The sequence below is a fragment of the Orcinus orca genome, chromosome 1, assembly GCF_937001465.1.
Source record: "Orcinus orca chromosome 1, mOrcOrc1.1, whole genome shotgun sequence".
Taxonomy (NCBI): Eukaryota; Metazoa; Chordata; class Mammalia; order Artiodactyla; family Delphinidae; genus Orcinus; species Orcinus orca.
In genome coordinates this window covers 108,768,763-108,790,637 of record NC_064559.1, presented here as the reverse complement: position 1 = coordinate 108,790,637, position 21,875 = coordinate 108,768,763, and the positions used below count along the sequence as shown (strand labels likewise).

Sequence of the window (21,875 nt, the reverse complement as noted above, 5' to 3'; positions counted from 1 at the left end):
ACCATTTGAAATTTCCATTTGTGTGGGTTAAAAATGATAGGTCAGATATCAGCAATTTCATATATCAGCAATTTCATATAGCTCAACCTAATATAATAGTTATCATTCCTAAGGAATGACCACCCACGAAAGTTTGGGATCTTAAGTTTTGCCAGGCAGTAATTAGAAGAACCATAGTAATTAGAACCATAGAAGAACCAGAAGGCAGTGTAGAGGAGCAGCACGAAATGCTGTACCAGTGGTGGATTTGTTCCTGTGGGATAGGATGCAGGGACGTTAGTGTGTCTTGTTCAGATAACACATTCTGTGAGGCAATGACTCTACTGCTCTACTAGAATATACATACACCTTATAGCTTAGGGAATGTAAGGGAAAGGAAATAACACCGTGAGGTGGGATTATATAGCAAAGACTTTGTAAATTGGGTTTTTGGTTTTTTCCAGTTTTGTCTTGAAGCAGGATTATATTAGATTCACATTGGTGAAGAAGCAGGGAACAGGCATTTGAGGCAGGAATAGTAGAGCCCATTGGCAGGGAGATTAAGTGCCAGTTAATGGGAGGTTTTGGGAATGGTGCTGAAGAGCTTGATTTTGAATCCATAGAGAACCTTGAGTTAGTGCAAACTTAGAAGATTAAGATTATCTGACAGTAATGTATTGGATGTGGTGAGGGAACAGAATAGACAGAGACCAGATAAGTTATTAAAATAATTCGGGCAGTAGGACCTAACTTCAGGTTTGTGTACAGAAATGGATTGGAAGGAATCGAGGCTTGGAGACTTCCCAGAGGAGGCGTTTTCAGGACCTAGAGACTAGCTGGACATAGGAGACAAGGGAGCAGGAGAGGTCTAAGATGTTTGTGTGTTAGAATGAAGGAATGTTGATGCTGTGGCGATGGAAATGGTGGTCAACTGGTCAAGTTCTGCGTTCTGTAGCACTCTGAATTCAAGGTTATTTTTGTGCTTACAGATGGAACATTTTATTTTTCTACCTGAGAATAGACATATAAAGAGTTAGGATTCTTTACTTTTTAAAAGAAAGGTCAGGTAAATAGTAGCATTAGACATCATTGCTGTGTATTGTCTTTTTAAGGCAACAAATAAGTCCTTGATTTTCCTGTTAGTTCAGTGATTCTTCCTAATAAGATTTTTTTCCTATTTCTTCTTCTAGCGGGAAAGATACCATGGTGAAATGGTGGGACCTTGATACCCAGCACTGCTTCAAAACAATGGTCGGCCACCGAACTGAGGTATATGTAGGGTCATGGGCCCAGGGAAAGAATAGCAAGGCAGAAAGGAAAAGATGGTTTCTTCCCTGGCCCTTTCATGACTTTGTTTTTACTGCTAACAGTAATCAACATGTACTGTCTTCAGAGAGAGAAGTTGGAGTGGTGGACAAAGTGCCAACCGTCAGAGCAGATGCAGCTGCTCTGGCATTTAGTAGAAATTGGCCTCGGATAAGTTTTTAACCCATGAATATGGGTTTCATCACTTCTAAATTATAAGTATCCACCTTTATGATCATAGGGAAGTTTAATGATACTGTGTATACAGTGCCTGGCCCGGTGACGTGTAAATAGCAAATTGTAGCCATTATAATAATTACCTGAACATAGATCTGTTCAGTAGAGATCAGGGAATATTTTACATCTTTGCATCCTCCTTTGTGCTTTGTTCATACCAGGCATAGGTGAAGGTGATTAAGGGGTACAAACTTCCAGCTATAAAATATGTAAGTCATGGGATGGAATCTACACATAGGGTATATAGTCAATAATATTTTAACAACTTTGTATGGCGATGGATGGTAACTGGTCTTATTTTGGTGATCATTTCATGATGTATAAAAATATTGAATCACTGTGTTGTATGCCTTAAACTAATTTAACATTTTGTTAATTATAACTCAATTATATATATTTTTGTATATATATGCCCTAGAATATATGAGGAATATACACACCCTAGAATTAATGAGGAGGAAAAGCAGATTCTTTCTTGATTTGCAACAGTACTGTTCTTTTCATTTTTTAGTTAGTTCATGGATGTTTGAGGCTAAAAATTATGCTCTGATAGACGTTAATGGGGCACCTTTCATTTGCAAGGCACTGCTGAAATCAGAGAATTGCCACGCTTGAAATCATTATTTTGAGTGGCTTCTAGTTAGGATTTATTCTGAACAGCCATTATCTAAATTTAAGGATAGGAAATTACAGAGAAACTGCTAGTTACCCCATAAACAACACTTCCGCCACAGATCATTTTCTTTCTCAAAGTGAGCTTTCTTGTAGTGTATTTTGAAAGGGTTGTCTTAATATTAGACTTTGCAATGCCAAAGAGATTTCACTACAGTGTACTTAGACTTTTGGAATGTCATGTCATGCATCCTGGAGTCCCTTAATAACCATATTATTTGAATCTTTTTATACCCTGTAGGTGTGGGGGTTGGTTCTGGTGTCAGAAGAAAAGCGACTCATCACTGGGGCTTCTGACAGTGAGCTGAGGGCTTGGGACATAGCTTACCTGCAAGAGGTAATTGCTTCTTTTCTGATCATGGGCAGTGTCATGTTTTAGCAATTTCATAGGCTTGCTGAATTTAGAATCAGATGTAAGTTTTGAGTACTTCACATACTATTGGAATTCTCTCTTACTGTGATTTCTAAACAATTTTTTTTCTTCATTCTGTGGTTCATTTGCACTTGGAAGAAGGATAGCTTTAGGCTGACAGCTCTTGGTAATGTTAATGTTTTAGTCTGTAGGGCTCTTAGCTTGATATTCCCTGACCTTTGGGTGTCCATGGATGGACTTCCGAATATCTGTGACCCTCTTCCCTCAAACAAAAATCTGTGTGAAATTTGTGTATGTTTATGTAAATATGTATATTCTGAGAAGATCTGTCACATTTTCTCAGATCATCAAAGATTTTGCATGAATGAAAGGTGTTATAGACCTTAGGGTTTAGCTGGAGTTAGGTGTGTGGTAGTGTGTCCAGTAGCCATTTTGATGGGTTCTTCATTAGTAGGCTAGGGTTTATCTTTTTTTTTATTTAAGGAGAAAATGTAACCTCTCTTGCAATGTCTTTCAATTCGTAATGCCAATATGAATCTTTCCCTCTAGAATATGGTAGATCTTTCACCTAAGAAGGTTTTAAAATTAATGAGGTCATCATTTTTTCACCTTGTTATGAAACAATAGTCCTTAGACTGTGGAAAGTTATTGGAGCTGGTATAATGAATAATGTTTCGTTTGTGTTCTTGATGTGGTCAGTTTTTAACACATTCTGATGAATGTGCTGTCGTTGAAGAGGTTTGATCAGAGAGATCACTAAATGGAAGTTATCAGTGGCTATAAGGACAGGTTTCTAAGTCATTAGGGGGGAAAATCACCTCCTGGAACAAATTATTTCAGCTTTTTTTTTTTTTAAAATAAATGTATTTATTTATTTTTGGCTGTGTTGGGTCTTCATTGCTGCACATGGGCTTTCTCTAGTTGTGGCCAGCAGGGGCTACTCTTCATTGCAGTGCTCAAGCTTCTCATTGTGGTGGCTTCTCTTGTTGAGGAGCACGGGCTCTAGGCACGCGGGCTTCAGTAGTTGTGGCTTGCGGGCTCTAGAGCACAGGCTCAGTAATTGTGGCGCATGGGCTTAGTTGCTCTGCGGCATGTGGGATCTCTCTGGACCAGGGCTCGAACCCATGTCCCCTGCATTAGCAGGCGGATTCTTAACCACTGAGCCACCTGGCAAGCCCTATTTCAGCTTTTATTTTCCCATTTTTATAAAACAGATTGAAGACCCAGAAGAACCAGAGCCCAAGAAAGTCAAAGGGTCTTCCCCTGGAATACAGGACACACATGAAGCAGAAGATGGTACCCTTGAGATGGATGAAGCTCCTGAGGATGTAATTCATTTTTGTTTCTTACCTTCAGTTGAGTTGAGTGGTGGGAAAGTATTCATTTTAGGGAAGATCTTTGTCACCTGCATTTCTTGGGGTCATGTCTTTTCAGGGGTCAACAGAACTATTAACCTTTATCTTTTCTCTTGCTTCCTCTGCAGCGCATCCTTACATGTAGAAAAGCTGGTTCCATAATGCGGGAAGGAAGGGACAGAGTTGTGAACCTTGCAGTCGACCGGACAGGCAGGATTCTTGCTTGCCATGTGAGTACCAGGCTTAGAAGAAAATAACAAGGACTTGGCTCTTCCTTTAGAGACTTGTTCTTCTTTCGTATTCAGTGTGGAGGTGAATTTTTCTTTGGTCCTGTTAAGATTTCCTTATATGGTATTGTGTGGATCTGTATTCCCTAACTTCTGTTAGCCCAACAACAGTAATTGCTCTTATTCTTCTTATTATTAGCAAACATCCCTGCCTTTCTAAACAATTTAAAAGTATTAACTTCTTTTTTCTGTTTTTTTTTTAAACATCTTTATTGGAGTATAATTGCTTTACATTGTTCTGTTAGTTGCTGCTGTATAACAAAGTGAATCAGCTATGCGTGTACATATATCCCCATATCTCCTCCCTCTTGCGTCTCCCTCCCACCCTCCCTATCCCATCCCTCTAGGTGGAAACAAAGCACCGAGCTGATCTCCCTGTGCTATGCGGCTGCTTCCCACTAGCTATCTGTTTTACATTTGGTAGTGTATATATGTCCATGCCACTCTCGCACTTTGTCCCAGCTTACCCTTTCCCCTCCCCATGTCCTAAAGTCCATTCTCTATGTCTGCGTCTTTATACCTGTCCTGCCCTTAGGTTTTTCAGAACCAATTTTTTTTTTTTAAGATTCCATATATATGTGTTAGCATATGGTATTTGTTTTTCTCTTTCTGACTTACGTCACCCTGTAAAAAGCATTAACTTCTTATTTAGTCTCAGAGTAACATTGTAGAAAGTGGTGAATTCCCACTTTACAGATGAGACAGCAATCCCAACGAGATTAAGTTGTCCATGGTAATACAACTAGTAAGGGAAGAAAGAGAAATGTTCTTACAGAGAAAAAGCTAAATTACAAATTGCCTCTCCTGGACTCACATCAACCTTTTGCCTTTCTAGGGGACTGATTCTGTGCTAGAAGTGTTTCGTATCCTTTCCAAGGAGGAAATTCAGAAGAAAATAGACAAGAAGATGAAGAAAGCTAAAAAGAAAGCAAAGTGTGTTTTCTTAATATTTACTACTAGTCAACAAGTATCGTGGGTGGGCCACATAGTACTGAAGGAAAAACTATGGCTTCTTTAAAGGAGTATTTACTCTGTTTTCAATTACCATTAAATGCTAGGGAAGATTTTATGGAGTGCTGGTAGTCCAAGTTTTTAATTTCTAAATACAGCTTCATAACTATCATATTCCTAGGTCTTGCACTCAGAGCCACACAGAACGAGAAGGGCAGTACAGATGTTCAAACATGGCTTCTAAATGATTTAATTCTGAGAGGCTAGCAGTGTGTCTTCGGTGACAACAGCCTATACAGAAGGAATCCAGGTTGCATAGTGCTGACCTTTGGGACTGTGAGAAGGAAGACTGGTTGGACAGTTACATAATTGGAGTTTGGGGGCAGTATAACCTTACAATAAATAGGTCATTATAGCCATAGAAATCAGTTTCTCAGTGGTTGAAATTTATCAAGTCTCAAAGAAATAAAAAGTCACCAGTTTTTAAAAATTTTTATTTGCCAAAGCAAATCTTTTGAGACCTCTGGGGTTTTTTGGCATGGTTGGGTTATAAGTGCAAAGTAATGGGTTTTCTAAAAAGTCCTGAAGTTAGAGAAGTTTACCAGAAACACTTCAGTGGGATAGTTTGAACTATAAAGACTTGTCCCCAGAAATTTTATGGGCTTTTGCATTCAGAATCCGTTTATTGAGGGTACCCATAGGATGGAATAACACTTCATGTTAATTGCTTTGTGGTTCACAAAGCGTTTTTACGTACACTACATTGTTTAATTCTCATGGTAATCCGTGTGGTTAAGTGACTCTTCCGGGTTCAATAAAGGTTGTTGGTCTCAGACCAGAGCTCGACTCAAGTAATAGCAAAGCTTCTTCTAGAAAAGTGATAGCATGATAGTCTTTTTTTTTCTCATCTAGATTAAATTCTTGCAAAGAGGAGGAGGAAGACCTTGAAGTCAATGTTGAAATGACTCTGCAAGATGAAATCCAACGGGTGACTAACATCAAAACTTCTGCCAAAATCAAGTGAGTGAAAATGTAGTAGCTGAGGTATCTGAGAGAAGTATCTGAAGTGTTGCTACAAAATTGTATTGGCTTTTCCCACTATTTGTAAGCAGTCTCTGCAAATTACGTATCTGGAGATGGTGATCGTGGCCTCAGCTCCTGCCTCTCACCATGGGCCCACTTACTCATCATCTCATATTTGTTTTCTTATGATAGCGTTTTAGCTTTTTACTTACAGTTCTTTGCTGCCAGTTAAAAAGAAAAATGTATACCCCACATTCCAAAAGGATTTGCGGTCACTTATAAAAAAGAATACATGCACAGAAACAAGTCAGAGCCAGTATCTGAGCTCAGGTTTCTTGGACTTAAAAGCCTATACTAGATGACTGTCCAATACTCAGAGCACTCTTATTTGTAAAATCCTTTATACTTGTTCAAACTTTGTATAGATGGAGGGCATTGCAAAGCTTTTCTCCTAGAAAAAAATTAACCTTGTGAGCTAAGATGGTTGCTGGAACATTTATGAATATTTTCTCATGCAGATCCTTTGACTTGATTCATACTCCTCAAGGAGAGTTAAAGGCTGTCTTCCTTCTGCAAAACAACTTGGTGGAATTATATTCACTGAATCCATCCATGTCAGCTCCTCAGACTGTCAGGACAAACAGAATTACCATTGGGGGTCATCGCAGTGATGTGCGGACTTTGTCATTCAGCTCAGACAATATCGCTGTCCTTTCAGCAGCAGCTGATTCCGTTAAGATATGGAACAGGTTTGTGAAATGATGCTTTCTATGGCTTTATCCAATAGTGTTTTCTTCCCTTTGAGTTAGTTTTTAATACTCTTGATGGTTAGTTATTGTTACAGCCCTAAATACAGTTCCCTCAAAATGTATCTTCAGTGCATTTTGACTGTAGGCCTGTGGAGTTTAGAGTAGGAAAAATTGCCTTTTTAGATTTGGTATAAAAAATGTAAGTTTATTCCATGTCTGAAGCTTATTGCTGTACTTGGCTAGAGAAAAACACAAGCATACTTCCTACTCTAAATTCAAATAGGCTCTTAGTGCTTTACAGTAATTTTACCATGATTTCTCATTCCTCACTTTCCTAGATGACTATTTCACATGTTCTTACCTCTCCTCACACCTGTAGCCCCTTTAAGCTGATGACCTTGCCTCCTAGTTCACTGAAGAAATGGAATCATCTAGAAAATGTTCATATGCTCCCACCTTAGCTGCATCTGTATCCACATAATCTTTCTTCCTATGACTGTTGGTGCTCCTAACCAAAAGGTAATCACAAGCTATATTTCTCCTTCTAGCAATTTTCCTTCCTCTCTTGCATCATTAATCTTCCCTCTCTGTTGGATTGTTCGCATCAGCATACAGATACACTGTAATATCTCCCATCTTGAAGGAAGTAATCCTGTTTCATCCTTATCTCTCTCTCCAATTATCTCCCCCCATCCTCTGACTCCTTTTCTCCATCAGACCTTTATCCCCACCATTTCACCAAAACAGCTCTTGTCATCTCATCAGTGGTGTTCATGTTTCAAAATCCAGTGACCAATAAGCTTCGTTTGACACTGTCTTTGAATTGATAACTTTTCTCCTCTTTGAAACAGTTTGAATTTCATTACTTCCTCTTTCTCTGCTGGCTGTTTTTTTTCCTCAGTCTTGACTAGACCCTTTTTATTTTGCTGACTTCTAACTGTTGGAATACTTCAGGGCAGAGTCTTTGAAACTTTTCTCTGTCTACATTCACTTTCTGTGATCTCTAGTCAGGTGGCTTTCTATAAGCTGATGACACTTAAATTTCTATCTCTAGCCATAGCCTCTCCCTGAACTTCAGACTCATAGGTCCAAAGCTTTTGTTTGTATCACCCTTGGATGTCTAATTAGGCATCTCAGATTTTTATATGTCCAAACCATACTTGTGATCTTCATTTCTTCAGTAGTCTCCCCACCCTCTGTTCCTACAGACTTCCCCATATTAGTAAATAATTACTTTCTGTGGTTTTTCTAGCCCAAATCCTTGTAGCCATTCTTGATTCTCTCATGTCCAGTGCATTAGCAAATCCTATCAGCTCTACCTTCAAAACTTCCCTGGTGGTCCAGTGGTTAAGAATACACCTGCCAATGCACAGGACATGGGTTCGATCCCTGGTCCGGGAAGATCCCACATGCCATGGGGCAACTAAGTCTGTGTGCCACAACTACTGAGCCTGCGCTCTACAGCCTGTGAGCCGCAACTACTGAGCTTGCGTGCCACAACTACTGAAGCCCGCGCACTCTAGAGCCTGTGCGCTGCAACTCCTGAGCCCACACGCTGCAACTACTGAAGCCCACCTGCCTAGAGCCCGTGCTCTGCAACGAGGAGCCACCGCAATGAGACGCCCGCACACCGCAATGAAGAGTAGCCCATGCTCACCACAACTAGAGAAAGCCAAGACGCAGCAATGAAGACCCAGTGCAGCCAAAAATAAATTTAAAAAAAAAAAAAAATGAGTGTTTAAAAAAACAAAACTCACCTGGAATTCAACCACATCTCATCACCTGCGCTGCCATGACCTGGTTCAAACCACCAACATCTCTTATCTGGATTGTAATAGCTTTCTGACCAGTCTTCCATGCTTCCTTACTTGCCCCTCTGTGGTCTATACTCAACACAGCGGCCAGTGTAATCTTTTTATAATGGAAGTTATATCACTTCCAGGAGCTCCAGCTCACAAAGACTAACTACAAGCCACAGTCCTTACAGACATTGCCTCTTACCACTCTCCCCTTCTCCAGTGGAGCCACCCTGGCCTTTTCGTTATCCCTTACAGGCGACAGGAGCGTGCCTGTGTCATGGCTGTTGTGCTCCCTTTCTGCGTGGAACCATATTCCCCTTTTGGCTAAGGCTTTCTCCCTCTCTTCTCATCACATGGCCATCCTGCTATCCCCTTCCCACCCTTGTACTCTTGGTCCCCTTCCCCCAGGTGCTGTGTTTCTCCATAGCACCTGCTAGCACCTGCTACACCAATATTTGTCTCATTTCCAGAGGATGTTAAGCTTTATGAGATTTGGGGCCTCTTCTGTTTAATTCATTGTTATATCTCCAGCACCTAGAACGGTACCTGGCATTCAGTAAATGTTGAAGGAAGTGGGCCTTTGATATCTGTTTGTTGCATGGATGAATGTTTATGGTCCAGTAAAATGAACTGTACTTGTAAGGATGCAGTATGCTAATTCGACTTGCAGTCCTCTGGCCTCACTTCTTTGTAGTGGCAGTCTGTTGAGCCCAGCAGATGCTTTTCTCAGCTCTTTCGTAGAATCTGTTCCTTAGGATTGGGAGCCGCCATGAAAGAAAACAAAGTTAGGTGCCGCTTACTAATTTCTCCCTTCACTGTAATAAGCCGGGGTTATTCAGACTTTATCCTTTCTCATATTGATCATTCTGTGTGGCTAAGTTTGTATGAAATGTACATGCTGACCTCTCAGATGGAGAAGCAGGTTCTCTTAACATACAAGTTCTTTATTCCTTCTTTCTCACAGGTCTACACTGCAGTGTATTCGCACGATGACCTGCGAATATGCACTTTGCTCATCCTTTGTACCTGGTGATCGGCAGGTGGTCATAGGAACAAAGGTAAACAGGCTTTTCCATGGATTTGGGGGACTTTTTCTACTCAGTTATTCTTAAAGTTGTTTGAGAAATATGCTTTCTATTTTAACATATGGGAAATGTATTAGGGCCAGATAGTATGAGAGGGTGTTAGTTCATTGCCCTTTTTTTTGAGGTTTTTATTTTTATTTAATTAATTTATTTTGGGCTGCACTGGGTTTTCGTTGCTGCGCACAGGCTTTCTCTAGTTGCGGCGCAAACGGGCCAATCTTCGTCACGGTGCATGGGCTTCTCATTGCAGTGGCTTCTCTCGGGCTCTAGATACACGGGCTTCAGTAGTTGTGGCTCACGGGCTCCTGAGCGCAGGCTCAGTAGTTGTGGCTCACGGGCTCCTGAGCGCAGGCTCAGTAGTTGTGGCTCACGGGCTCCTGAGCGCAGGCTAAGTAGTTGTGGTTTGCGGGCTCTAGAGGGCAGGCTCAGTAGTTGTGGCGCGTGGGCTTAGTTGCTCCGTGGCATGTGGGATCTTCCCGGACCAGGGATCGAACCCTTGTCCCCTGCATCAGCAGGTGGATTCTTAACCACTGCACCACCAGGGAAGCACGAGGTTTTTATTTTTAAGTTTTGTTTTCTTTGTGTTTTTTTTTTAAAACCAAATCTTATGTCACATTACAAAGAAAATTAAAATCATGACCTTGAGATAACTGTCACTAACATTTTGGAGATCAGCCTTTCATGCATCTTTTTATGAGCACATGTGTAATTGTGTTTTGAGAAGACTGATGATAAAAGACATTAAGTACCAGCATCATGCGTGGCAGATAGAAGCATTTGGTAAAGACAGCCTGACTGATGAAGTCCTCAGCTGCTAATCAGATTGGGAGATAACCATGAGGGAATAAGCAGACATGGATTTGGATTCAGGTTCTTCCCCTTACGAAATGGGTAATTTGGAGAAAGTCATATAACTTCTCTTAGTGTGTTTCATTATCTACACAATGGAATGGTGACACTTGCTTTTTCGCAGAGCCTTTTCTGCCAGATGGGCCTAGGTTAGAATCCCAGCTCTTCCACTTACTGGCTATAAGACCTTTTGGGCAAGTTACTCAACCCTGTGAGCCTTAGTTTTTTCATGTAAAATGATGTAAATAACCTGCCTCACAGTCTGCAAAGCACTTAGCACAGAGACTGGCTCCCAGCAAATAACTAATAAATAAGAACTAGTAGCAGAAGTAGCACGAATGGTAGTAGTAGGGGTGGTAGTGGAAATAAAGTGGAATAAGGTCTATGGAATATTTTGAAAAGTGCTTTGCAAGTATTTGTCATTATTATCCCCCTAAACTAATGCCATGTGCACATGATTATTTTATTACAAAAACCTATGTTATCATAATGGATATTTTTGGTCCAGCAAAAAGTGTAAAATAAGCTGGAGAGATTTTAGGGTCAGTGTCAGTGAAAGAACATTAAATTTCAGTTAAAAGTTTTCCTCAGTTTTCATTCATTCTTTTAACAAATGTCCATTTACTATCTGCTATTGGGAAAACATTTTGCACATTGCTTCAAAGACTTTGTATGGCTCAGACAGAATCCCTAGCCTAGTCTCTGTGCCGTGCTGCTAACATACATGATCTCATTTCATCCCCACAACAGCTTAGAGGGGTTGGCGATATAAACTCCATTTTTCACATGGAAAAATGGGCTCACGGAGATGAATTTACCCACAGTCAGAGTTAGAGAGAAGCAGCCCTGGGATTCAAGTCTTCCCCTTACGTTCTTTCCACCACATGTGCACAGGCTTGTCATAGAGCAGGCTTTGCCACTGTGTGTGTTCCGTGCTGGCACCATGACCACAGCATTAACATGGTCTAAACAGGAAGCGTGGCTGATAGCTTTCTAAGCTACTGTGATTTTGTTTTTTTCAAGTTCATTGCCCTCCCTAGCATTGTAGGTAGTATTTCTCATTATCAGTGTATTCTAGAGGGGGAAATCAAGAGTTGGTTAAGCCAACTACCATAGAGGATAGTCCACTTAAAGGACTGATTAAGTTTTTTAAAGGTTTTTAAGTTCCCCATTTGCTCTTATGTTTATTTTGATATGCCTGTGGCCATGATATTTACCTTTTGAAGTTGAGGAAACCAGTGGAAGTGACAGTAATCCTGTACTACAAGGTTGTACTGTTCCTTAGTTGTACAGTATAGCAACCCTGCCAGGATTAACCCAACATGTCCGTAGGGGATTTAACAACATTTATTCACAGAGGAAGTACAGAGCATGGACCGTGGAAGCCCGTTTCCTAAGCAGTTAGCTACGTTGTTGCTGCTTGGTTATGAAACTGTGTAGGTTGTGTGTTCATTTTGTGTCTTCCAAAGACAGGAAAGCTGCAGCTTTATGACTTGGCCTCAGGAAATCTGCTGGAGACAATAGATGCACATGGTGGAGCTTTATGGTCCTTGTCTCTCTCTCCAGATCAGGTAACTAAACCAGATGTTAAGATCTGGGCTTCAGTACTCTGGCTGTACTTCCCATTTCTTATATCAAGTTCTACTGCTGCCTAACAGGGATTTGTCTCAGGGTTTCTTTAAAGAAAGCCCACTTCTGTCTAATGTCTAGCTTTTATATATGATGCCATATCTTGTGCCTGATAATATGAATAGCTGTCATTATGATTTGAAATCTTGTTCAGCTGCTGTTCATCATCAGCTCCATGACATCAAATTGCTTACCCTCCTGACTTTGTACCAGTGGTTTGTGATACTTCTTAAGAGGAAATACTTCCTGGGGCAACACAATGTGGAGGATAGAGTAGACTTTTGTGCTTCCCTTTTAGTCCACACATCTATGACTATATAAATCTAGTGATTTTTTAGTAAATATGTGAACCTTTTCAAGTCAATAACGGTGTATTTCCCTTCAAAGGAGTCACCCTGGAGAACTGTGTACTTATTCCAGTAATGGTGCTGTTGCTCAGAACATTTTGAGATAGTTTTTGACAACACCTTAAGGGATTGTGGCCCATTTATTTGAATACTCCCAATGGTGGCAAACCTTCATTCATTGAAAGTAGATATTTTTGGAAAAAAAGGAACCTGGAATTTAGACTGGGTAATGCCATTTGGGGTCAGAAATGAAACAGCATTTAAAATTTAAATAGTAGCAACATCTAGCATTTGTGGAGTGTTCTCTTTTCCAAAGTGTTTTCACGTCCATCATGTCATTATTGTTATTTTCACAATGATTTTATAAACTAGGTAGTCCTTACAACTGCACCAACACTGAGGGTCATTATAAGGTTATTTTCCCATGTTACAAATCTCTGAAATAGCAGAATAGACATTTGAGATGTAGTTTTCTGACTCTATAGTCCTTATAGCTTACACTAACACTAAAATGTGATAAAACCAATTGAATACTTCATAGCAAATTCTTTTGACTGTTGCCTTACCCTGCAGTGTTCATTGAGTCTTTGTTCCTGATGCTGAATGAAAGTATAACTAGAACTTTACACTAGTTATCATCTGACTACATTAGTCTCTGCTAGGAGTTCTCCAGTAGGATCTGTGGTGGCATCCCATAAAGAGCAATGAAGGGAGTTAAGGAAAAACCACATATCCTAATTCTTATCCCATGCCATTAAATAAAAATGGTCTTTTATACTATTTTGAGGTGTCTTATTAAAGTTTCTATACTAAGATTTTTTTTAACGGAAATGTCATTTGATTTTCAGCGTGGCTTTGTGACAGGTGGTGCAGATAAATCTGTCAAGTTCTGGGATTTTGAGTTGGTGAAAGATGAAAACAGTACCCAGAAGAGGTGAGTGGACATTTTTTATTTGTGTCCATTTTTGGGGAGTGAAAATCGGGAACCATTGAATGGGTTTTTGACATGTATTGATATTTCTGTTGAGCTCCAGAGGGTTTTTGGAATTTTTTTGTGCCTTCGTACTCATTTTTCTTGATACTTTCTGTAATGCTAGGCTTTCTGTGAAGCAAACCCGAACCTTGCAACTAGATGAAGAAGTTCTGTGTGTCAGTTACTCTCCCAATCAAAAGCTGTTGGCTGTGTCTTTGCTGGACTGTACTGTGAAAGTTTTCTATGTTGATACTTTAAAGGTACAATGGTTATGCCTATGGATATTTGCTTTCTTTCTGACTGACCTTGGGTTGAGACTATACAGAAGTGTCCTTGAGTGTTCCCAGCAGTAGTATGTTTCTAAAAATTTGTGAATCAAAACATTGCAAGTACACTAGGAAGGCTAGGGTTTTAAAAGAATCCTTTGGTTCATAAATTTTGTTTAAAGCAAGTTGTATTTCATATGTTCAGAAAATCTGTGGACAGAAAATCCTGTCGTGGCCAGTATTTTTAAGAGCGATGCTAGGTGTCTTAGGCAGTGATTCCACACTTGGCTGTGAGTCAGGATCATTTGAGTTGCTTTTAAAAATATAGATTACTGGGCTCTATGCCCAGAGTCTCAGTGGGACTGGATTGGGCCTGGAAATATTGTTGTGAAACAAGTGCTCCAGAGACTTTTCAGCTAAGAGATCCAGAGAACGTCTCTGTTCCATATTCTGACTGAGGGAATAGGCTTCTGCAGCAGCCCTGGCTCCACTGTATTGCAGCATTCTTGGCAAGTGCACGCAGGGGTTGTATGCTGGATATGGGTACAAGTCACCTTCAGTGGTTTGACTGTCTTCTTTGAAACTACAGACATAAAGCAATCCAGAACAGTCTTAGCATTGTACTTAAAGTTATATTTTAGGTCTACAGGTAATAAATTATACCTGTGTTTTATAGACATGAGTTATTTATATTCTTTTTTTATTTTTAAATGTTCAGTTTTTTCTCTCACTGTATGGACACAAACTGCCTGTCATATGCATGGACATCTCTTATGTAAGTAAAATTTAAATAGTGTCTCAGTAACAAGTTGTCTTTTCTAAAATGCTATCTTAGTTCTTGGCTTGATAGCTTCATTTTAGTATTTTTCAGTTTGTTGTATAACTGACTATCCTAAAAAAAATCATACCTTAGATATATATATTTCTTTAATGCTTTTAGAATATTTTCACGGATACCTGAATTAATCCTCATAACCAACTCCCTGTTTTGGATTCCCCAAATAGTATTTTCTTGTATAAAAATAATATAACTGGTAGAACACCCTAGAATATGAAGAACTTTCAAAAAGGCAGCCCCCTTTGTTCTGAAGTATAATGTTTGTAAGGAAAATGGAACTTTGCAATATTTACGGTATTTTGCGTTATGTATACTTCTAGTCTCTTGACCAAAGTCATATTTTTTGTAATGTCTAGTTATGATTAGGAGTGGCAATATATATTTAAAAACAATGTCTAGTCTGTGTAAAAGGAATTGGCCCCTGCTCTAGCTTGTCTGCACTCAGTGCAGACAAGAATAAATTGGTGTCAGAAAATATTTTCAGTTTTCTTGTTATGTTGACAGCAATTTGAACTAGGTGCTAAAACAGGAAAGGTAAGAAAATCAGTGATAGGAGACATGGCATAAAAAGGGCTAGGTCGTAAACATTCTATATAGTAGATTCTTTCCCAGCCTTATTCTTCTCTTTCCCTCTTCTCTCCCCCCAAACTCTATGACAGAGATTAGAGATTCTTTATTCTATCTGTTGAACAAAGTAAACATAACCTCCATCAAGGCATAACACTGTCCTGTAGCAGGACCAAAACATCTAAGCCACAGAGTTCTTGCTTACTTACAAGCTTTATAAGTAGATCTGTAGGTAAAAGAGAGGATGTAGGTGCTCTTGGTAAAGAGGTGAAATTAATTTTTTGGCATTAATGTTTTTGAAAGAAATGGGATACATGTTTTGGTTAGCTTTTCTCCAATTAGAGTTTTAGATAATCAAGTAATGTTTTACTTCTCTTCCTCCTAGGATGGAGCACTGATAGCAACTGGCTCTGCTGACAGGAATGTGAAGATCTGGGGTCTGGACTTTGGGGACTGCCACAAGTCTCTGTTTGCACATGATGACAGGTAGGTGTCATCTTTTCAAAGACCTCCCATTGAGTCACCTGTAGGTATCATTTCCCGGGAGCATCTGTGTCTATTATTTAGTGTTCTCAGATAGTCAGAAATTAAAAATTCTAAAATATAGTCAGACACTCTAGAACTAGCTATTCAAAAGCTATTTATGTGTATAAGACTCTTTTTAATGATGAGGAATTTGATGACATTTGAGTACTTCTCTCACTTTTCAGTGTGATGTACCTAAAGTTTGTACCCAAGTCTCACCTCTTCTTCACTGCTGGGAAAGACCATAAGATTAAGCAGTGGGATGCAGACAAATTTGAACACATACAAACTCTGGAGGTAACCTCTTGCCTGCTTTGCTTGCTCAGTACTTAAGAACTTCTTTTAAGATCAAGTGTTGATTTCCCACTATTGTAAGCAGTTAGCAGTCTATGAATAAGGTATTCTTACTCAGGATTTTTGTTTTTTGTCCTTTCTCTCTGCAGGGGCATCACCAGGAAATATGGTGCTTGGCTGTAAGCCCCAGTGGGGACTATATTGTATCATCGTCCCATGACAAATCTCTGAGACTTTGGGAGAGAACAAGGGAGCCTCTTATTCTTGAGGAAGAAAGGGAGATGGTAAGGTGTTCAGCCTTGGTTACAAATGTGCTGGTGGGTGTCAGTATCTGACACGCTGTCTCAGCTCGAGTTTCCTGTCTAGTGCTGTCACACCTCAGTCAGTGCAAGTCCATTGAGCTCCAAAAGATGTTTCCAAGACTGCTGACACCACTTCGGCAGCCAAGCGGAAACAGAGATGCCATAAGGGGGTTGGATTGTGAAAGAAGCAGCTTCTCACTGTCTCATTTCACTTCACATAGGGGTCATGTTTTTTCTTTGAAATTAATTCATATCTATCTCTTGTCAGCAAAGGGAAGCAGAATATGAGGAGAGTGTGGCCAAAGAAGACCAACCAGTAGTAAGTAAATCTTTCGGGACCCTCAGACTGTGTCCTGTAATTATCTTATTGGAATTTACTGTAATTTCAAGAATTTCTAATGGGATTCGAATTGGGACTAGATGTCAAAGTCATCCACAGCTGATACGGGAAGGAATCTATGTAGTCCTTCTTAATCCAGCTGTATATCCTGATTTTATGGGACAAATGATTGACCAGATTTGGTATTGAATGATTTTCGTTCTGGCTTTTTTTTAAGGAGGCTTCAGGCAGTTGTTTCACTGTAAATCAAAAATCAGAAAAAAATTGAGAAATTGGGCATTCTCTTTAAACGTGTTGTAGAGCAGGGTATTCTTCTGATAATGCATATAACACATTTAACATAGTGTCTGGCACTTACTAAGTACTCAGTTAATGGTAGCTGATAACACCATGTAACAGTCATCGTAACATAGTAATGTCTGTTCTTTTCTGGATATAAGATTAATTTATTGGCTCTTTAACACCTGTCAATGAAATTGTTAAAGGATCTCTTTGTTCCTGGCAGGTTCCGGGAGAGACTCAAGGTGACAATTACTTTACTGGAAAGAAAACTATTGAAACGGTCAAAGCAGTAAGTTGATACTAGAATGCAGTATCTCATTTTTAATTTTTTTTTATTTCCAAAAAGTATTTTATTAAAATCTAAAGAAAAACACAAAGGAAACACTTATAAGAAATAAAAACAGCATGAAATTGCCCTTTTTCTAGATTTGACCCTAAAATCACCAAATAAGTGTTAAGAGCTCCTATTCTAATTCCTTTACTTTATGGCAGTAGTTCTCAAAGTGGAGCACCCAGACCAGAAGCATCAGCATCCCCTGAGAACTTGTTAGAAAAGGAAATTCCCAGGCCCTAGCCCAAACCTACTGAATGTGGATCACAGGGGTGGGGTGAGCAATAAGTGGGGGTTTTTGTTTGTTTGCTTTTTTGATTATAGACTTTTTAAAAATTGAAGTGTAGTTGATTTACAATGTTGTGTTAATTTTTGCTGTACAGCAAACTAATTCAGTTATATATACATTCTTATAAATTCTTTTCCATTATGGTTTATCATAGGATACTGAATATAGTTCCCTGTGCTATACAGTAGGACCTTGATGTTTATCCATTCCATATATAATAGCTTACATCTGCTAACCCCAACCACCTACTCCATCCCTCCCCCAAAGCAGCCACAAGTCTGTTCTCTATGTCCGTGAGTCTGTCTCTGTTTTGTAGATGGGTTCATTTGTGTCATGTTTTAGATTCTACATTTAAGTGATATCATATGGTATTTGTGTCTCTTTCTGACTTAGTTCATTTAGTATGATAATCTCTAGTTGCATCCATGTTGCTGCAAATGGCATATTTTGTTCTTTTTTATGGTTCTGTAGTATTCCATTGTACATTTGTACCACGTCTTTTTTTTTCTTAAACATCTTTATTGGAGTATAATTGCTTTACAATGTTGTGTTAGTTTCTGCTGTATAACAAAGTGAATCAGCTATATGTATACATATATCCCCTCCCTCTTGCGTCTCCCTCCCACCCTCCCTATCCCACCCCTCTAGTGTACCACATCTTCTTTATCCATTCATCTGTTGATGGACATTTAGGTTTTTTCCATGTCTTGGCTGTTGTGAATAGTGCTGCTATGAACATAAGGGTGCACGTATCTTTTTGGATTAGAGTTTTGTCTGGATATATTCCCAGGAGTGGGATTGATGGATCATATGGTAATTCTATTTTTAGTTTCTTGAGGAACCTCCATACTGTTTTCCATAGTGGCTGTACCAACTTACATTTCCACCAACAGTGTAAGAGGGTTCCCTTTTCTTCACATCCTCTCCAACGTTTGTTATTTGTAGAGTTTTTAATGTGGCCATTCTGACCACTGTGAGGTAGTACCTCATTGTAGTTTTGATTTGTATTTCTCTAATAATTAGCAATGTTGAGCATCTTTTCATATGCCTATTGGCCATCTGTATTTCTTTGGAGAAATGTCTGTTTAGGTCTTCTGCCCATTTTTCAATTGGGTTGTTTTTTTTTTTGTTACAGAGTTGTATGAGCTGTTTGTATGTTTTGGAAATTAAGTCCTTGTCAGTCACATCATTCACAAATATTTTCTCCCATTCTGTAGGTTGTTTTTTCATTTTTTTTATGGTTTCCTTTGCTGTGCAGAAGCTTGTAAGTTTGATTATGTCCCATTTAATTATTTTTGTTTTTATTTCTATTGCCTTGGGAGACTGACCTAAGAAAATATTGGTACTATCTATGTCAGAGAATGTTTTGTCTATAATCTCTTCTGGGAGTTTCATGGTGTCATGCCTTATGTTTAAGTCTTTAAGCCATTTTGAGTTTATTTCTGTGTATGGTGAGAGGGTGTGTTCTAACTTCATCAATTTACATGCAGCTGTCTAGCTTTCCCAACACCACTTGCTGAAGAGACTGTCTTTTTCCCATTGTATGTTCTTGCCTCCTTTGTTGAAGGTTACTTGACAGTAGGTGTGTGGGTTTATTTCTGAGCTCTCTATTCTGTTCCATTGATCCATATGTCTCTTTTTGTGCCAATACCATGTTGTTTTGATTACTGTAGCTTTGTAGTATTGTCTGAAGTCTGGGAGGGTTATGCCTCCTGCTTTGTTCGTTTTCTTCAGGATTGCTTTGGCAATTCTGGGTCTTTTATGGTTCCATATAAATTTTAGGATTATTTGTTCTAGTTCTGTGAAAAATGTCATGGGTAATTTGATAGGGATCACATTAAATCTGTAAATTGCCTTGGGTAGTATGCCCATTTTAACAGTATTCTTCCAGTCCAAGAACATGGGATATCTTTCCATTTCTTTTCTTAAAAAATAAATAAATTTATTTATTTATTTCTGCCTGCATTGGGTCTTCATTGCTGCATGCGGGCTTTCTCTAGTTGTGGCGAGTGGGGGCTACTCTTTGTTGCAGTACACGGGCTCTAGGCGCGCAGGCTGCAGTAGTTGTGGCACGTGGGCTCAGTAGTTGTGGCTTGCAGGCTCTAGAGCGTGGGCTCAGTAGTTGTGGCACATGGGCTTAGTTGCTCCATGGCATGTGGGATCTTCCTGGACCAGGGCTCGAACCTGTGTGCCCTGTGTTGGCAGACAGATTCCTAACCACTGTGCCACCAGGGAAGTCCCTATCTTTCCATTTCGTTGAATCATCTTCAACTTTCTTTATTAAGGTTTTATAGTTCTCAGTGTATAAGTCTTTCACTTTCTTGGTCAGGTCTATTGCTAAGTATTTTAGTTTTGGGTTGCAATTTTGAAAGGTATTTTGGTTTTTTTGGATGTAATGTCCTGAAAATATCAATTAAGTGTAACTGTTCTATTGTGTCATTTAAGATCTCTGTTGCCTTGATTTTCTGTCTAGAAGATCAGTCCATTGATGTGAGTAGGGTTTTAAAGTCTCCTACTATTGTATTGTCAGTTTTTCCCTTTATGTATATTAGTATTTTCTTTTTTTTTTTTTTTTTTTTTTTTTTTTGTGGTACGCGGGCCTCTCACTGTTGTGGCCTCTCCCATTGTGGAGAACAGGCTCCGGATGCGCAGGCTCAGCGGCCATGGCTCACGGGCCTAGCCACTCCGCGGGAAGTGGGATCCTCCCAGACCAGGGCACGAACCCATGTCCCCTGCATCGGCAGGCAGACTCTCAACCACTGCGCCACCAGGGAAGCCCTAGTATTTTCTTTTTATTTAAATTTATTTTTATTTTTGGCTGCGTTGGGTCTTCGTTGCTGCATGTGGGCTTTCTCTAGTGGCAGCGAGTGGGGGCTACTCTTTGTTGCGGTGCGTGGGCTTCTCATTGCGGTAGCTTCTCTTTGTTGTGGTGCACAGGCTTCAGTAGTTGTGGCACGTAGGCTCAGTAGTTGTGGTTCGTGGGCTCTAGAGCGCAGGCTCAGTAGTGGCACATGGTCTTAGTTGCTCCGTGACATGTGGGATCTTCCCAGACCAGGGCTCAAACTCGTGTCCCCTGCATTGGCAAGCGGACTCTTAACCACTGTGTTACCAGGGAAGTCCCTGTATATTAGTATTTGTTTTATGTATTTGGGTGCTCCTGTATTGGGTGCATACATTGTTGATGAGTGTAAACTCCTCTTCTTGTATTGATCCTTTTATTATTATATAGTGTCCTTCTTTATGGGCTTTGTTTTAAAGTCTGTTTTGTCCAATATGAGTATTGCAACCCCAGCTTTCTTGTCATTTCTGTTTGCATGAAATATCTTTTTACATTGCCTCCCTTTCAATATTTCATCTTTGTCCCTTTTTCTTTGTTTTTCCTTTTGTGGTTTGATGATTTTCTTTCATATTATGTTCTTTTTGGTTTTTGTGACTCTATTGTATGTTTTTCATTTGTAGTTATCCTGTTTTTCAAGTATGTTAACCCCGTCCTATATCTGCTTGTCTCAGACTGGTAGTCATATAGGCTCAAACACATTCTAGGAAATGAAAAAAAGAAAAATCTACCTTTTCTTACTCTCCTCACCCACATTTTATGATTTTGATGTCCTGTTTACATCTTCACGTTCATGCTTTTGCTATTCATTGTGGTATCATCACGTTCACAAAAATTTTATTTTATTTTTTAATCTGTGTACTGGCTTATTTATGTGAGTTGCTTTCCAGTTGTGAATTTTCTCTTCCCTATATATTTTTCCTCCTTTTCTGCTTAGAGAGGACCTTTCAATATTTGCTTCAGGATAGGTTTAGTATTGCTATATTCTTTTAGTTTTTGCTTGTCTGAGAAATTCTTTATCCCTCCTTCTATTCTAAATGATAATCTTGCTGGCTAGAGTATCCTCGGATGCACATTCTTCCCTTTCAGGACTTCGCATATATCTTGCCACTCCCTTCTGGCCTGCAGTGTTTCTGTAGAGAAATCTGCTGATAGCCTTATGGGGGTTCCCTTATAATTAACTGTTTTTTTCTTGCTGCCTTGAGAATCCTCTTCATCTTTAACTTGTGCCTTTTTTATTATAATATGTCTTGGTGTAGGTTTGGGTTTACCTTGTTTGGGACCCTCTGTGCTTCCTGTACCTGCTCTATCTGTTTCCTTCTTTAGGTTTGGGAAGTTTTCAGCCATACTTTTTCAAATACATTTTCAGTCCCCTTTTCTCTTCCCCTTCTG

At 39.5% G+C, this 21,875-nt stretch overlaps 1 protein-coding gene across 2 annotated transcripts in view; it reads left to right on the top strand.

Moving 5' to 3' along the window:
* The window catches only part of WDR3 (WD repeat domain 3), a 40,498-nt gene that overhangs the window by 7,858 nt on the left and 10,765 nt on the right, over positions 1-21,875 (top strand). For both annotated transcript variants that reach the window (XM_033436600.2, XM_004263251.4), the window contains exons 5-21: positions 1,170-1,248; positions 2,435-2,530; positions 3,781-3,894; positions 4,050-4,151; positions 5,044-5,141; positions 6,072-6,179; positions 6,701-6,931; positions 9,695-9,788; positions 12,134-12,235; positions 13,489-13,574; positions 13,738-13,873; positions 14,598-14,654; positions 15,670-15,770; positions 15,995-16,106; positions 16,253-16,387; positions 16,674-16,724; positions 17,251-17,316. In XM_033436600.2, coding sequence (XP_033292491.1) covers positions 1,170-1,248; positions 2,435-2,530; positions 3,781-3,894; positions 4,050-4,151; positions 5,044-5,141; positions 6,072-6,179; positions 6,701-6,931; positions 9,695-9,788; positions 12,134-12,235; positions 13,489-13,574; positions 13,738-13,873; positions 14,598-14,654; positions 15,670-15,770; positions 15,995-16,106; positions 16,253-16,387; positions 16,674-16,724; positions 17,251-17,316 — 1,768 coding nt within the window. The remainder of the gene's footprint in view (positions 1-1,169; positions 1,249-2,434; positions 2,531-3,780; positions 3,895-4,049; positions 4,152-5,043; positions 5,142-6,071; positions 6,180-6,700; positions 6,932-9,694; positions 9,789-12,133; positions 12,236-13,488; positions 13,575-13,737; positions 13,874-14,597; positions 14,655-15,669; positions 15,771-15,994; positions 16,107-16,252; positions 16,388-16,673; positions 16,725-17,250; positions 17,317-21,875) is intronic.